This window comes from Dermacentor andersoni, chromosome 1, assembly GCF_023375885.2.
Source record: "Dermacentor andersoni chromosome 1, qqDerAnde1_hic_scaffold, whole genome shotgun sequence".
Classification (NCBI taxonomy): Eukaryota; Metazoa; Arthropoda; class Arachnida; order Ixodida; family Ixodidae; genus Dermacentor; species Dermacentor andersoni.
Window position 1 is genome coordinate 399,237,322 of NC_092814.1, and position 16,715 is coordinate 399,254,036.

A 16,715-nucleotide genomic window follows, 5' to 3' on the forward strand; every position below is an offset into this window, starting at 1 on the left:
CAATAATGGATCTAGGAGTCTGGAAGACGTCCCTGTAATGTGACACCACCTCGTGACGACAATAAAGAAGCCAAGAAAAGGATGTATCATTTCTGTATTTTAACTCTTCGTGCATGCAAACTTAGAAAAAACACAATGTAGCTTACAAAGCACACAGGAAAGAGAAACTATGTTTTCTTATGCTCAGACAACCTTTCTATAGAGTTTTCAAGCCTTCTGCTCAGTCCCATATTGTTTGGGCAGCAAAGTAGCTTGCATCGTTTTTGACTTGGATGCTATCTTCACAAAACTGACAGCTTCGTCAACAACACTTAAAATGCCTGCTGTCGACTTAGGCCATTTACGACAGGTACTGGAACACAGCTACTATGATCAGCACCATCGCGCTACCATATTGCCCTCTGGGCAGCTTCATCCCTCTATGCCCACACATGGTCAGTCTTGTGTTTCCCTGTGGGCATGCATCACACACCACCAAACATGACCTCTGCAAAAAACAATTCACACTCAGCGACAGATCGCACTCGCACTACACAGCCATTGTTATTGAACCAGACTTTAATTTCACTATATATGGAAAGCAACATGGACATTTGACGAATATGCACATTGCAGTGAAACCTTATGAATGAAACAGCGTGGGAACATGGCATAACTATGCACTAAAACATGCACACTAACGAGCACAAATTTGTATCTCAATGCGCACGTCCCTGTTGACAAAAACATGTGCTGCCACAGAAAATGGTATTTAAAATATCCAATAGAGGTTTCTTACTTTTTCCAAAGCAGTGAAAAACAACCCCAGCTCATTTGCATGATTGCGTGAAAGAGTGACTTGCAATGGCAAGCAGTACAGTGGACTCTTTAAATGGAACCTCAGAGGAACAGGGAAATTGATTCTGTTCATCAGGAGTTCCATTTACTGAGAGACAAAGCTGAATACACTTGCATGAATACAAAAACAACCAACCATGAGAATGGTGTTCCATTTAAGAGGCAGTTCCATTTAAGCGATTACCATTTATCAAGATTCCACTCTATTTTGTAGCTTTGGCAGGCAGCACAGCAGCAAAGCTGACAGCCAGTCAATTCGTCCAGCTTTTGCTGATGCGTGTTTGTTCTGCCGAGTGCCGCTTTTTCTAAGCTGCGGTGTGAGGTGCCAATTCTGTGTAGCATTATGCTTACTAAATGCACGCCATCCCTGTGCTGGGACGCTTGCTACATGCGTAAATATTTGCCGGCTGTGTTTCACATGTGCTTCATGGGAGCAGTCTTAATGCCTGCGCTACTCCTGGCCATGCATGAGCGCTATGAACCATTCGTTTCTACCAGTGGCCTGCACTTGGCCAGCCCTGGTCAAAAAGGTGGCATCCCACTGGGATCGCCGAGCATTAACAGCACTGGATTTGCCTTCAACACCACTATGTCAAATGTGAGCACACGCTGGTTCTGAGGCTGCCACCGTGCACTTGGAACACACAGGGGCATCACTGCAACCATGCCAAGGCCAGAATCACTGGCAGCGTGGTTGCTGCAGAGTCCAAAAAGGGTGGAAGATCTTCTGCAGCACAGCGCAGTGTCAGCCACACCGCAAGTCAAGGCGGCACAATTAGCCTCCACAGTGGTATGCACTAACCAGCAGGCATACAATTTAAGCAGTCAGAGAGTACGTCAGGTGTTTGGGGGGACTGGTTTGAGGATTGTCCGCACTGCTGTTTTGACTTGCATAATGAGCCCACCTTTTCTGAAAATAGTTGACGTACATTTAGCGGGAGAGTTTATTATGAAGAGAAAAAAAAAAAGTTTTTTTTGCAGCAGTCAAATTTTTGTATCATTATGGAGATAAACAAATTGCCATCACAACCTTGCCTTTATAGTAAATACATGTGCGTGATGTGAATAAAAAATGCGCCTTTATTTACAACATGTTGCTCGCCTACTCATTGGTCTCACTATTTGAATCTGAACTGCCAAGGTCGCTGGTCACCTCTGGATCGCTGTCGGCATACAGTGCATTGTGTTTCAACCTATGCACTTCTCTCTACCTTTACTGTGTATATTTATTGACGCAGTTTGCTGAATAGGCTGAAGTAAACAAAAATCTGTTTCAAATTTTGATAAGAATTGCATACTTCTGAAACAAGCCGACTGTTGTCTGCAGTTGCCCACGTAGCAACTAAAGTTTGGCCACACTGCTTATCGGTGCCATAGCCATAGGGCATCGCTAATTTAGTTTTGCACACTCACTAGCCTAAATGACGCAAAACTTGAAGTCATACACTTGAAAGTGCACACTCACTCCTGGCCTTGGCAGACATCACTTCGTAGTTAGCTATTGATCATGTTTCAAAATGCGTGGATGCGGCTACTATCTGTCGGTAAAGCAGGCACAGGAGGAAGCCGGTCCACAGCACATAGCATGGCCAGGCGGGAGCGCCAGCGCACATTCCACCCTGTCGTGCAATACTCAGTATACACACTACAGTTAGCCACTACAGTTGCATGTAGCTGCATCTGCCGAGTAGCGCAGCCGATGCCACATCAAGCCCGCTCACTGCAACTCGCTGAGGACAACCGCATGCTTTGAGTGGTCTTTTAGTGGTGATGTGGCTCCAGGCTTGTGGTGAACCGGCCTGAGCACCCACAGTTGATTGTAACAGATCATCTGCTTCGTGAGGTATGTTGCCATTATGGTGGAAGCTTGTACAATGATTATGAATGTGGTTTTTTTTGTGGCACAAGGGCCAAGTATGGCCAAAGAATACCAGGCCAGTGTTAATGAGTTCACAGTGGAACAACAGCTTACGAGAAGTAGGTGTGACATGGCTGTAAAGGGTCTGAAAACAGTCACTGTGAAGTACGTAATATCTATATGTAATAAGATCTGGCAATGACTAATGAGGTGTGCTATGAACACGAAAGATATATTGTGAAAGAATGATATATTAAAATATGTCAGAGGTAAACATTTGCGAGAAGTACTACTGCCTCAACAAAACCCCTGAAACACAGAGCTGGAGGCATATGCTATCCAAACACTACTATCATAGCAGCATCCTCTAGCAAGAGGATGCACTATGAGTTTCTTAGGCTAATAACAAGCATTACAACATCATTCAAGAAACCTAGGCCTGCTTTGGTGATAAAAAACGGTTCTGCACCAAGGAACATTACGGGATCGAGAGGGATGTACCGCCTGTATGCTAAAGTATTCCTTTCTCTCAGCTTATGCTTCCCAAAACTCCAGGAGAGCGTGGAGAACGGTCAGCCTCTCACCACATCTACCACACGTTAGAGGTTCATTGCCAGTCAGCACAAAGCCATGGGTGCCATATGTGTGTCCTATCCTGAGTCAACAGAATAGAACATCAATTTGTTATGCTTTGGTTGTGGAGGGCCAGAAACTAACTATGGCTTAATTAGGTGAAGCTTACTACTACCCGTTACGTACGTTTTCCTGGCACCAACGTTCACAATCGAGAACACAAAAATTACCCAATAGAGTTACTCATTTTTTACCGGTCCATACGATCCCGAAAAATCTTATTTTTTGGCACCGACGTTCAGTACGTTGCCAAACTGCGATCGTATGATACGTTTTCTGGCTGCTAGATCCCATGTAAACAAGAAAATGCGTGAGGCGCGCACGATAGAGAACAGTATATGGCTGCCCGCCGCAGCAGCTTCACCGCAATACTCGCCCGTCAGTCTCACGTGAAAATACCGGCGCATACTCAGTTTCTCATTTCAGTACCAGCAAATCTTCACCAGGGTCGTTGCACGCGCATTCACAACCATGACCGCCAATTCAATTGCGATAAACATCTTCGTCTATCTGCTTAACAGCGTGTGGTGCCACCGGAGGAGTAGTGCACGCTTTTAACAGGCGGTAACCAAAAAAACCAAAATGCGCCGTCGTTCCCTGCTGCAGACTGCGATCATATAAGTTTTCCGGCCGCTAGATCCTACATGAACAAGAAAAGGCATGAAGCACGCGCAAATGAGAACAGCATATAGCTGCCTGTCTCGCATGAAAAATTACGATGCGCAGTTTCTTATTCCGGCGCCAGCAAATCTCCGCCCAGGTCGTTCACAGTTATCACAGCTATTCACAGCTATCGCAGCCAAACCTATTGTAGTAAGCATCTTCACCTATCTGTTTTACAGCGCGTGGTGCTTAGTGCCATTGGTAACATACTGCACACTTTTAGTAGACGATAATCCAAATGCGCCACCGTTCCCTGCTGCAGGCGGCTCGATACGGGCATCACGTTGCGAGTGGCGCGCTGCCCCAACTCGCAATGCTTTCCGTGGCTTTCGCAATGTCCAGGCGGGCAAGACGCGCTGCGCAGTAACGGCGGAAGATTTCAACTCGCATAGGCAAGCTTTTCACCCCATCTCAGCACCGTTTGTTTAAGGTGAACTTGGCAACGCAAATGCTAAGCTCCGTCTGCATGGAAAACACAGTCCAGAAGGCAATACTTCAATCAATGTATCTGACATGCGGTCATAAAATATTGTTACATGTTCTTTTTTCTCATAGCCCTAATGCATAAACTAATATTATATATACTCATGTAAGGGCCACACTTTTTTTTTTAAAGGGACAGACAACTGCTCAGAATATGAATAGAAACGATTCCCCGCTGATGGAATTATATCAGTGGCTAAAACGAGCCACGCTTTTTTCATTAAACGTGGATTCATATTATTAATTCATCACTAAAAGTCGCGAAAAATGACCTTTGGTGTCCCACGCAGCAAAAACATGAAGCTGCATAAGAGGTCTACCACATGATCTTCTAGTGTACGCCTTCGTCTTTTTATTAGTACTGAAACGCAGTATACTTTTTATTATACGTTTTTCCTAACTTACAATGTGTCGATAAGCCTTCGTTTGTAGTGAGCAGAAAAGTGGCGTTGCCTTCGCCTTTGTTGACTTGGCTCGTCTACGGACAGAACGACGACGATGGGGACTAGCCAGCCATGACGTAGGCGTGTACTTGGGGGAAAATGCGGTGCAAATATAAGAAATGTCTGTACAACAATTCGAACTTATTGCACCAGCTTTTTATTTTTAAATGTGGTTGAAAAGGCCCCAATGTAGGTGGTTAACCGCAGTTACACTCACTCCTGTGAAAGCAGAATGATGAGTGGCTTTCACAATTTGCGAGGCGGGCTATCGACATAGCTCTCAGTTCTCAGCATTGCCGGAGGAGGGACTCTTACTTTTCTAGAGGCTGCTCAGATCGAAAAATTCTGCTTACTGAATATAAAATGGTGGGATGGCAGAGACTGCGGGAAGTATGTTTCATTCGCTCATGCCCTGCGGTCACAGGTCATCGCAAAGGGCAGATAGGTGTGTGCAACCTTGACTGACACCGTCAGGCTGTGTTGCATGTTTGGAGATTTCTGCATAGGGCAAGTGTATGCCATCCAGTAAGCGCACAATCTTGGTAGGTGCTCACAGTAGTGGACGGTAGATCGCCCAGGGACCCTATGTTGGCTTATACAACTGCCAGCCTAGCCATGTGCATTAATCTGATGACTGATCGCTGAAGAACTTACTGGTCAGGTCTACTGGTGCAGGCTATGCAGCTAGGCCACGGAGCAAGAAACATTTAGGAGTGGAAATTCCGCTGTTTGCGGCGACCACAAAAAGTCACAAGCCTGCGGAGCAACTATCATGCTGGCAGTACCTGGTGGCCGAGAAAGGAATTACCGCCATTTTGGTTGTCAAGGCAACCAGTCGCTTGTGTTGCTCGCATTCGGCCACATGCCTGGCACAATTTCTAGTGAGGGCACTCACGCGCGCCTCTTTAGCACTGGTAGCCTGGACAGCGAATGGTGCTGTGCTTCAACCATTTAAGCACAGTAAAAAATAAAATGCACTGATTCGATGACCACTATAATATGGCCAGTAGCTTCCGGTTGTACGCAGAGCTATTGTTTGACACCCATGTGATGACTTTGATTAGATGGGTGTAACCGCTGCTGGCATTCGGCGAAGGCAAACATGCTTTCAATTTCTTCGAGCATGTGACCGAGCTGATTTTCTTCAAGCTCATGGGCCTCACACACTGTGCGAACATTGCTGACGTTCACCGCCGTTGATGTTCCTGGCTTGTCGTACACACTCATTCTTGATCTTTCAACGGTAGCATGACTGATATTTGATGACTATTTGATATTTGATTTTTCCTGGGAAGTCCCCTTCTTTTTCAGGGATGTCGAAGATGCTGGAGATGGAAGTAAGATGCAAGGAACAACCTCTGGGCACAGTCCACGTTTCTTTCGGGTGGTCCAGGATTACCTTGCCCCTAAGCTCACCGTAGTATTTATCCCATCTCATCATGTTGCTCGTGAAGTGCTTCTGGCAGACGTAACCTCTCTATGTGAGCTAACGGCCGTCTCCAGGAATCACCGCAGGAAACACAATGTTGCGGCGTGCCTGCTGAAGCTAACGACTGTGTCGTCTGCTTATCGTCTGCTTTGAGCGGAAGACACGGGTGCCGCCGAAGAGAGTGCACCTGAGCTGCCCGCCCGGGCTGCTCGGGCATGCACCCCCTCGTATGTGCCCCCTGCATGTGCCTCCATTGGCGCACGCTACTTCTGTGACTTTATCTGGTCACCTGCGCACGCACGCACTGACTGGAGTTTCAATGCCCAAATATTCTTCCTCCGTGACTTAGGCCTAATGAGCACCGCTTTGTCGGCATCTAGCAGTGAAAGTTGTAGTTTGGTGCAGAGTTGACGAAAATCCTAGTACCGCCTGTACGGCGTTCCTTAAAGGGCCCCTCACCAGGTCTGGCCATTTTGAGCTGATAAGCGCCATGCATACAATGCGCACTAACGATCGTGTCTGCTAAGTATTGCATCGCTACACACTACAAAAAGAGCTGAAATTTTGAACCAAATGCCGTTTGCCCTTCGCCTCGCGGGCGCCGCACTCCCAGCCAGAGAAGTGATGTATATGCCTACGTACATGTCTGTGCTATGACAATGCTGACAGTGGCATGTGAGTTCGAGAATTATTCAGGGCAACATCTGTTATTTGTGTAATCTGTTGCACTGATAGACGAATTAAGGTTTAGAGAAATAATAAAACACGCAAACAGAATGTCCGCATGTATATGTTTTATGTACTTGGCATCGCAGCAAGAGAGATGTACTTCCGTTTCACCTGCTTGTTCCCCATGTCGTGCAGTCGCGCGCACTGACACCAAAACTATGCCGTTTTCTACCATGTTCCAGCACACAATCATGCTCTATGAACCGCTTGTGTCTGCCTCAGTATTCACGTAGCACTGACTTACACCACTAGTCAGGATCCCTCATGCACAGCATGCAAAATAATGTCCTGCGTGAAACGAGACAAACGCAAGGGCTTGCACACAACGCCGTTAGCAGAAGTGCGCCGCGCAGCACAAAAGCGAGGCAACAAAAAACGAAGGCCGGGGCCGTGACGCAATCCTTAAGATCCGGTATGAGAGAACGCAGGGAAGGAATTTCTCTTGCGGAGGCTAGACGGGGCAACTGGAGAGAGTGCCTCTCTTGGCAGTGGAACTCGCCTCCTGAAATCATGGGTTTGTGGCATGGAAATATATCTATCTCAGCTATTAATGAACCGATTTGAAAAATTGTTGCAATTGTTTATTAACAACTTCCAGTGTATAACCGAAATTCGCTATGTGGCCGGGTGAGGGGCCCCATAAGTTGTGAAATCGCCTTGCCAACAAAAGTGGCAGTTTGATTTGGCGCCAGTACGAATGCATGCTGCCGCATGAAAACTGACTGGAAGCAAAACTGTCCCATTGCCTAAGCAACTCGCACACGGTGGCCCAGCGGACCCCCAGTGACTTTGAAGGAGCTGAAGGGACTGAAAAAAAAGCAATCTGCACACAAGAGCCCATAAAAGAAACAGTGGCATGATCCAGGCTGGGCCAGGTTTGGCTCTACCTATCGTCGAGCCAACTCAGCTGCTGGCACATGCCACATCGCTTTCCGTGGTGTGGAGATTTCAGAACATAGGTCCATCATCGACAGCCAGAGTAACTCTTCCAGCACAGCGTGGGCACAGATTTATGATATTTTGCCAAAATATGGCAGGACATAGTAGTGATCACCTCATGACGCAGTTCAGCGTAACTGGGGCAGCATTATCGTCACTGTGCACATTTAAGACTTTGTACTAAATGTCGTAACGTGAGTGACAGCAACACACGCTGTAGGCGCAAGCCAAAGAATGGTTTATTACAGATAGTGTGGCTGCTTTTATGCACTGCACACTTGGTTGAGCATGCGCACTTCGTGCGATGAACGGGCTTCCAATGACGCGACACGGCACTTCCTTTCCCTTAGAAGCCTAGTCTATCGGGAGGTCTTCTTGTGCACGTAGAGCGCCTGGAAAGTCCCAAGGCTGTCGGTTCTCTTGAGGTTGGCTCATTGGGAGACCGGGCTGTACCAAGCGATACGTCCGGTGGCAGTTCGGTGTCTTCTCCTGATGAGGGTTGGTCACGCTGCGAGGCTTGGTCGTCTGAAGGTCTCTCACTTTGTGAGGTGTGTCTGAAGGCCGAGTTGTGCCGAGTTCCTGTTTTAACTCTGCCACGGCATTCCGTGGTCGCACTTGGTCCACATGACGGCACTGCACTCCTCCTGCGGTGTCCACCATAACCAAGCACCTACCTCTTGTTGACGTCACCGTGCCGGGTAACCATCTCTAGCCGACTTGATTGTACTGTCGTGACTAAACAGGTGCTCTCGGAGGAAGCAAGTGCGGTGTCGGTGCCGGGGGTGGTGCCACCTCCTCTTCTGGAAAATGCGCACTTAGACCAGGCCTTGGTTGAAAACCGAGCAACATCTTGGCAGGCGATTTCCCTTCTCGAGTCTGCGTCGTCCTGTAACGCAGCAAGAACTTGTTAATCTGACTGAGTAGACTTCCAGCTTTTCTTGATTCCCTCTTTAATGGTGCACACAGCACGTTCCGCCAATCCGTTTGACTGAGGGTAACATGGACTGGAGTTAACATGACGCACATGGTTATCTTTGAAGTATCTTTCAGTCACTGCACTGTTAAATTGTGGCCCATTGTCAGAAACGACTGTGTGTGGCAGGCTAGAATGCACGAAGATCCCCCACAGAACTTCCACTGTGGTTTCTGCACTTGCTGTTTTAAGGGGTACTGCCTCCATCCATTTCGTTTCTGTATTCGCTACCACCAAGATCATGTGACCTTCAACCAGACCAGCATAGTCTACATGCAGGCAAGACCAACGTTCGTTGGTCTTCAGCCAGCTTAAGGGGACCTGTCCCACTGGCATGGGCCAACACTGCACACATTGATGGCAGCTTTGTACCAGATTCTCTTTGTCGCGGTCCAATCCAGGATACCAAAACATTGTTCGCACCAGGCGCTTCACTGCCATCATGCCTTATGGGTCAAGTTCCTGCAGAATAATTGACCGGACATCTTCAGCCAAGACAACACGATGACCCCAGTAGATTAGTCCATTACTCACAGTAAGTTCATGTCTGCAGGTGAAGTACTGCTGAAAACACTGTTGCTCCGGTCTAAGTTAGTTTGGCCAGCCGCGTAGAATCCATGTCTTCACTTGTCAGAGAAGGACGTCATCGCTGGTGCTGTCTGCCAACTGCTGTGCACAAAGAGAAAAATCTGTCAAGGTTTGCGCATGCAGCACATATTCTACAGGATCATCTTCACCAGGCCGTCCACGTTCTGGCAGAGGTAAACGGCTCAAGGCATCGGCGTTTGCATTCAGCAATCCTTTCCGATAGTCTATGTCATACTGATACGCCAATAAAAGCAGTGCCCATCGGTGTATCCTAGCCACCGCCATATGCGGAATGGGTTTGTCGAGATGAAACAGCCCCATCAATCACTTATGATCTGTTATCAAAGAAAATTTATTACCAAAAAGAGAGTCTCGAAATTATGTCACACTGAAAGCTGGTGCAAGCACTTCCTTTTCCAGTTGAGAGTAACTGTGCTCTGCCAGTGTTCTTGAGAGAAAGGCTATCAGACAATCGTCGCCATTGATACGATGGGACAGTACTGTGCCCAAGCCGACCGACGGCGCATCGCACTCCAGGGGCTTTTGTGGGTCATAGTGCACAAGAAATTCAGCTTGACACAAGGCAGTCTTTACTTCTTGATACGCTCTGTCTTGAGACGACCCCTATTTCCATTGCATCCCCTTTGCCAGCAAGCCATATAAAGGAGCTAGCGTAGTTGACAAGTTGGGCAAGAATCTCACTTAATATGTAACCAAGCCCAAGAAAGATTTCAGCTGGCTTACCAATGTTGGCTTCCGCGTGGCTAGCACAGCCTCAAGGTTGTCCAGTAGAGGATGAAGACCTTCAGCATTGATGCGATTCCCAAGAAATGACACTTGCGCTTACCTAAACCGGCATTTGGCGTTGTTAAACTTCAAGTTGTGTTCATGCAGCCGCTGAAACACATGCCGCAGTATGGAGGTGTTGTTTTCCTTTTCTGCCACAATGATGTCGTCGAGGCAAACTTAAACATTCGGCAAGCCTTCAAAACCGATTCCATGCGTCACTGGAACATGGCAGGGGTTGAAGCAATCCCAAATGCCAGACTATCGTAACAGTAAAGACCCCGGTGTGTTTTGAGTACCGCTGTCTTTCTGGCTGCTGCATCCAGCGGCAGCTGATTGTAGGCGTTGTGCAAGTCCAGCGGTTTGAAAACTTCGCCTGCAGAAAGAGCCGCGAACATGTCTTCAACTCTGGGCAAGGGATACTGCTCCAAGTGCAACAACGGGTTGCACATGCGGGTTGCACTTGCACAAGCACTTGCAGTGCTTCTGAAATACCAGGCGTTGCAGCTCGGCAGAGACTTGCTCCCGAAGAACCAGAGGTAGAGGACGCAGTTTCGCTGAGACTGGTTGCATTGAAGGTCGGAGATGAACGTCGTGGACGAAGCCCTTTACAAGTTCCAATTGTCCCGAGAACAGATGGGCGAACTCTGTTGGAGCGTTGTGCAGAAGAGACAGAGGCTGAACGCTTGGGTCAGCTGGAAGTCCTGATACCTGAGAGCGAAGACCCTTGAATGTCAATGCCCAAAGCTTGAATGGCATCTAAGCCCAGAAGAGAAGTGCCTTGGTTCGTGACGTGAAATGTCACTACTGCAGCGTTGTTGCGATACTTGACGAGCACGGAGAAACGTCCTGAATGCAGAATTTCTTGCTGCGAATAATTCTTGAGTCGAAGACTTGAAGGAGATAATGGAAAAACCTTGAAATGTTCTTCGTATAGGGAGCTGTTCATCAGCGACACTGTAGCTCCTGTGTCCACGAGCAACTTGAGTGTAGTATTCGCAATGAGGACTTCGGCGCGAATTGTTGCCGGACAGAAATTCGGTGCTTGAATTGTAACCACAAACGGGACTGTAGAGGCTGATTCTGTATCAGCGGTAACGGAAACAAGCTGCGTTCGAGCAGGAGGCTGTCGCTGCGTTCGGTTCCTCGAACGGCAAACCGAAGCGTAATGTCCCACTTTTCCGCACGCACGGCAGGTAACGTGCATTGCCGGACAGGCTGGATCGGATGCGATGTGGCGAGGTGAACCACATCGGTAACAATGGGGTGCGAGTTCTCCAGTGGCTTCGCAGAGTTCGGGCCGGACGTCACGTTGGCCGGCCGCTCGATGCGACTGCCCGCCACGCCGTTGATCCCATCCTCGTCGCCAGTTTGTTGTAGCTTCGACGGGGTGGCCGGACGGATGGGTCCGAAACGGCCGGGGCCTAAACGGCCGGGGCGCGCAGCGCCGCAAGAAAAGAGCCGGACTGCTCCAGTCGGGGACCAGACGAAGAATGAATCTTTATTTCTGAGGAGGCAACTTACAGGAGGCACTTACAGCGTTTGGTGCTGAGTGGCGCCCTGATGTAAAGACCCAAAACCGAAACCAGAAGTTACGGATACCACAGACAGTCAACTTGAAGTCGCCGCACAACCATATATCTCTGTTCTTTGCCACCGGAACTACTGGAGTTGCCCATTCCGAAACGCTTACCAGTGAAAGCACTCCGTCTTGTATAAGACGGTCGATCTCGGCTGAAACTTTGGAGAGCATAGCATAAAGCACTGTTCGCGCTTTACAGAAACGTGGGCGGGCTCCTTCCTTGAGGTGCAGTTTCACAGGTGGGCCCTTGCAACAGCCAAGCTTCTTCTCAAAAAGATCCGAAATTTCCTCGAGCAGAGGATTTACCTTGCCGTTCTCTCGAACCGCATTTACCCTCAAGGTGTTTCCAGTGTCCCAAAAGGACACACCCACCATGTGTAATGCTTCTATCGTGTTCCGACCACAGAGCAGTGGTCCGTGACATCCAACAACTATTAGAGCGCTCGTTACAACAGTTGAACCCGATTGTATCGGCACTGTTATCTGACCAACGACCGGCAGTGGTCCCAGGAAGCATGTTAAACAGAGTAATGTCTTTTCCAGTGCCGGCCAGCACTTGCAGTGCTTCTGAAATACTGTATTTACTCGCGTAATGATTGCACTCGCGGAATGATCACACCCCTGAATTTTGTCGTCAAAATTCAATTTTTTTTCTTTCCCGTGTGATGATCGCACCCTGAACTTGTCGCAGTGATATGTCGTGTGCCAAGTCTAGCTAATGATGATCGCGCTTACCATCTGTCGAATGGTATGCGAACGACTCTTGAAGACATACCAAGTGGTCTGCACGCAGCCAACATTCTTAAGCAGGTGCCCCATTTCATTCCTTTCATCCCTTTCGGCACTTCCATGAAAAAAAAAGCTACAACCAAACTTGCCTCGGCTATATTACATGTATTTGTAGGCTTCATAATTGGTTTGGTCAACAACAACATAAAGGGCGCCTTTCGATTCTTCTCTTCTGCACTCGTGGGCACGCAACAAATCACGAGCGGCAATGATAGTGGCCACGTTTACACTGATACGTTAGAAGTGTACCCTATTCATATGCCGCCACTTGTAACGCAGCTAAGATATTCGCACACCCTGAGCGGAAACATGCTGTATTAGGATAGCAGTGAAGACAAATGCCGCAGTTTCCGCAGCATGCCCACCATGTGTTTCTATGTCACTGACAGCCAACGTTTTCAGATTGCTGACAGCTAAGCGCACCCATCTCCGTTTCTGTCCCCTCGAAATGGACATGGCTACGTTATTGTCGCAAACTTGCCGATATTAACGATATTATTCATTACTGATACTAAGAAACTGTTTCAATGCGTGTAATATACTCACGAGAAGAAAAATAAATGCGTTCGGAACGTTCAGCTTGCTTCGCCGGCCGCCATTTTTGTTTTGGTGTCCCGCACTGACAGCGGCAGGCCCCTGCTTGTCATCCCGCAGCAAATGTGGGATGAAAAAATAAAATGTTCTTTTTCGTGGGAAATTTAACCTGCGTAATGATCGCACCCCTGAATTTGCGTCAGTTCTTTTTAGAAAAAAGTGCGATCATTATGCGAGTAAATACGAGTATGCTCTTTGGTATGACACTGACCAGAGAAGCCGTGTCAATTATCATTCGCACTTTTCGACCCTGCCAGGTCAAGACTTCCTCGAGAGGCTTCCATGGAGCTCCATCGGCAGAGCTGTGAGCTACAAAAGCAAGCAGCACCTCTTCTTCGCCCTAACCTTCTCTCTGCTCTACGGCAAATGCCCTGGTCTTATGGGAACACCCCCTGCTGTAAACCTTTGCCAGATGCTTTTTAATGCCACAATGGTGGCACTTAGTGTTCCAATGACAGCACGTATGTGTAACGTGGGGACCGCCGCATCGATCACATGAATGATTGTTCGTTGGAGTGTTCCTCCACTGCGTCCAGGGCCGCCGTCCTTGCTGCGACTGTACACCGTTGATGCTGGTTACCGAAGTCTCCGGGAACCCTTCCCGCATGTCTCGCATGTCATCTAGAGCTTTCTCCGAAGCTATGGTGAATTCTTCTGCCTTCTCCAAAGTTAGCTTCTTTCGCATGAGTAGGCAGCGATGGGTGTCTCATTTTCTCGTTACTTCATCCTGCGGCAACTGCAGTTTTTTTGCCTGCCTATGCTCTCGTAAAGCTTCGTTGTTCATCGATCGCTTCTTGTATCTCCCTGTTCCATCTGCTTTTCGGTTTCTTTTTTCCTTTCCAACAGAAGTGTTGCTTCTTTTTCCTTATTCCTCCTGTCATTATACTTAGAAGCTCACCATAATCCCAGTCTTTGCGTGGCCATTTGCCAAGTTCTTTCTCGACTCCTGTGACTATATCTATTTGTTCAGCATTGCAATTTGGACTGGCTATTCTTCGCTTCTTGCTCTTTCCTACCTAAATATCCCCTTTTCCAAGCTACATGTTTATGGTGACTAACTGTGCCACTATACCCTTCCTTGCCAATGACCATTTCTCTCAAGTTATCACAAATTCCTTCTGTCATCTGACAGTAACCAAGGGTCAATTTCCCATTTCCTACTTCCCATGGGATGTGGCCATCATATTTAGGCCCCGTATATAACGAGGTTACGTTGCTCAGAGAGAACTAGCATTAACTTCCCGTTTTTGTCGGCAAAACCATCAAGATCCCGTTGTGGGCATTCATGTCACATAACACAATAATTTCAGCATCATTCCCAAACTCTTGATCCCTGCAGTGCTAGCACCATCTGTACGATGTGCCAGTCACTACATCCTCTGCACAGGAACAAAATGACAGAAGACACTCGGGGCAGCACTCAACCATTATTCACAAGTTGAGCCTCCTCTTGGGGTGCCAGCTGAACCTTGGCACCCTTCCAGCTTCCAACCACAGGATCCATGCCGCAGCCAGTGCAGAGGGCGAAGTCGTCTTGCCTCTCATTCATTGGTTTAGGGCAAGATATTAAGGCTTGTTAACTGAGCTCGCCATTCAACTGCTTCCCGTAACAGCACCAGTCTGTGTATTCTGCTCGTTTCGCAGCTTGCATGCTGTCGAAGCAGTCTACCCACGAACCGGAGTAAGATGGCATAGCTAAGTAGCTGTCAATTTGGAACACACCCTAAGATGATGCAGGAATAATGATCCCTACAAATCGACTTGAAAATCACCTCCAGAGCAACTGGAGAAAGTAAGAACCTTAGAGATATGGAGGCTTACCTATAGCCATGGGAAAAGTGGCAGCGGGCAGCAAACCGTAGGTAGGGGTTTGGTGGTGCGCAGCCCAGGGTGTGCAGCATTCGCCCATCCCGCAACTTGTATGCACTGCGACGGCTGAGCACTGCCGAGAGAAGGGCTCGCAACCGTTGCTGCATCAAGGAGACACAACTCGTTTTATTCACATGGACACAAAAGCGGTTGAGCAGCTTGCCATTTTGTACTAAAATCTCAGTACGAGCTGACGAATTTCAAAGTATTTTCTTGAATTTGGGCTATTTCTGCAACTTGGTTAAACTGAACCTTTTGTCCCTTAACCCTTTGAGGGTCAATGACGTAAATATACAGCGCCGCAAACAAGTCTGAAAATGGTCGATGCCGTATAGTTACGGCGTGGTTTGTACGTTTAAAAAGCGCGCCCATTTCCTAACTTTTTCTTTTCTGTCATGTGCTGCCATATGTGGGTATACAGGGAATTTTTTTCACGCGCCTCCCTCTCTCAGTTTTTGTTGCATGGTCTTAGCGCTAGTTCGCTCCCGCGCGTCTATATAGTACCGCCCGTGCATTCGCGCGCGCGCGGGCGGGTGGCAGTTCAGGTTTTGTTTTCGCGGGCGGTTTCGGCTTCTTGCACTTCCAAAACTGATGGCTATCTCATTACTAATCGCTCAAAGGGCGACCGCCTCTTTCTCGCTCGTTCAGTGCTCACAGGGGTGCGCATAGCAAGGATGCCACCGTGCATACATTTCCGCTGCTTTTTTCTTTTTTTGACACTCGCGAAAACTAATTGCCTCTGGTTGGCGATAAGATGAACATTAGCGGAAGTTTGTCGCACGTTTTGCTTTCTTGACGGGCACACAACCACACAGTTTTCTTGAGTGCGCACACCTACGCAGTTCGATTATGCTATTGATGTACATATTAGATATTAGTGTAAGAGCAGGAACATTTCAGTCTTGTGAAATATTCTCGTGTGTGCATTTTCAAGGCCTTGAACTATGTGTATAAAAATGCATCAAATTTTTAATTCTTATAAGTTTATTTCTTTTTTTATTGTTACTCATGAACATAGAGGACATTATACCAACGCAAAATATTTTTTTCTCACTTTACGGTCACCCTAGAAAAATTGCGGCAAATTTTTGTCAAAATAGGTCCCTAAGAAGAATTGAAATGTGCAATAAAAAAAAAATCGACCCTGGGCGGTCGCATATGTCGAAAAAAATCGACCCTCAAAGGGTTAAGAATGTAGCGTAGCCCTTCCCTACTAATAAAATTACAGCAGAATCCATCTCACGATGACTGTCAATGTTAATGCAATTACCATTAAAGCAATGTAGTGAACACAACGTATTGCCAACGCCAAAACTCATCGTGCATGAGACATGCATGCAGCTGGGCTCCTCTATCGGACTTCCATCTAGACATGCTGCACCATCTAGTGGTGCCACTGCAAAATCCACAGGAAGTGCATGCCTGAAAAGAAAGAAATCACCGCCCAAGCACTCCGTACGGATAGTTAACCAGAGAAGCTGAAACGTGCAGCCCCGGTGTTTATCACTGGGTTAATCCTG

At 47.7% G+C, this 16,715-nt stretch overlaps 1 protein-coding gene across 2 annotated transcripts in view; it reads right to left on the bottom strand.

Moving 5' to 3' along the window:
• The window catches only part of LOC126518594 (transcriptional adapter 1-like), a 146,042-nt gene that overhangs the window by 32,544 nt on the left and 96,783 nt on the right, over positions 1 to 16,715 (bottom strand). For both annotated transcript variants that reach the window (XM_055064925.2, XM_050168368.3), the window contains exon 7: positions 15,148 to 15,296. In XM_055064925.2, coding sequence (XP_054920900.2) covers positions 15,148 to 15,296 — 149 coding nt within the window. The remainder of the gene's footprint in view (positions 1 to 15,147; positions 15,297 to 16,715) is intronic.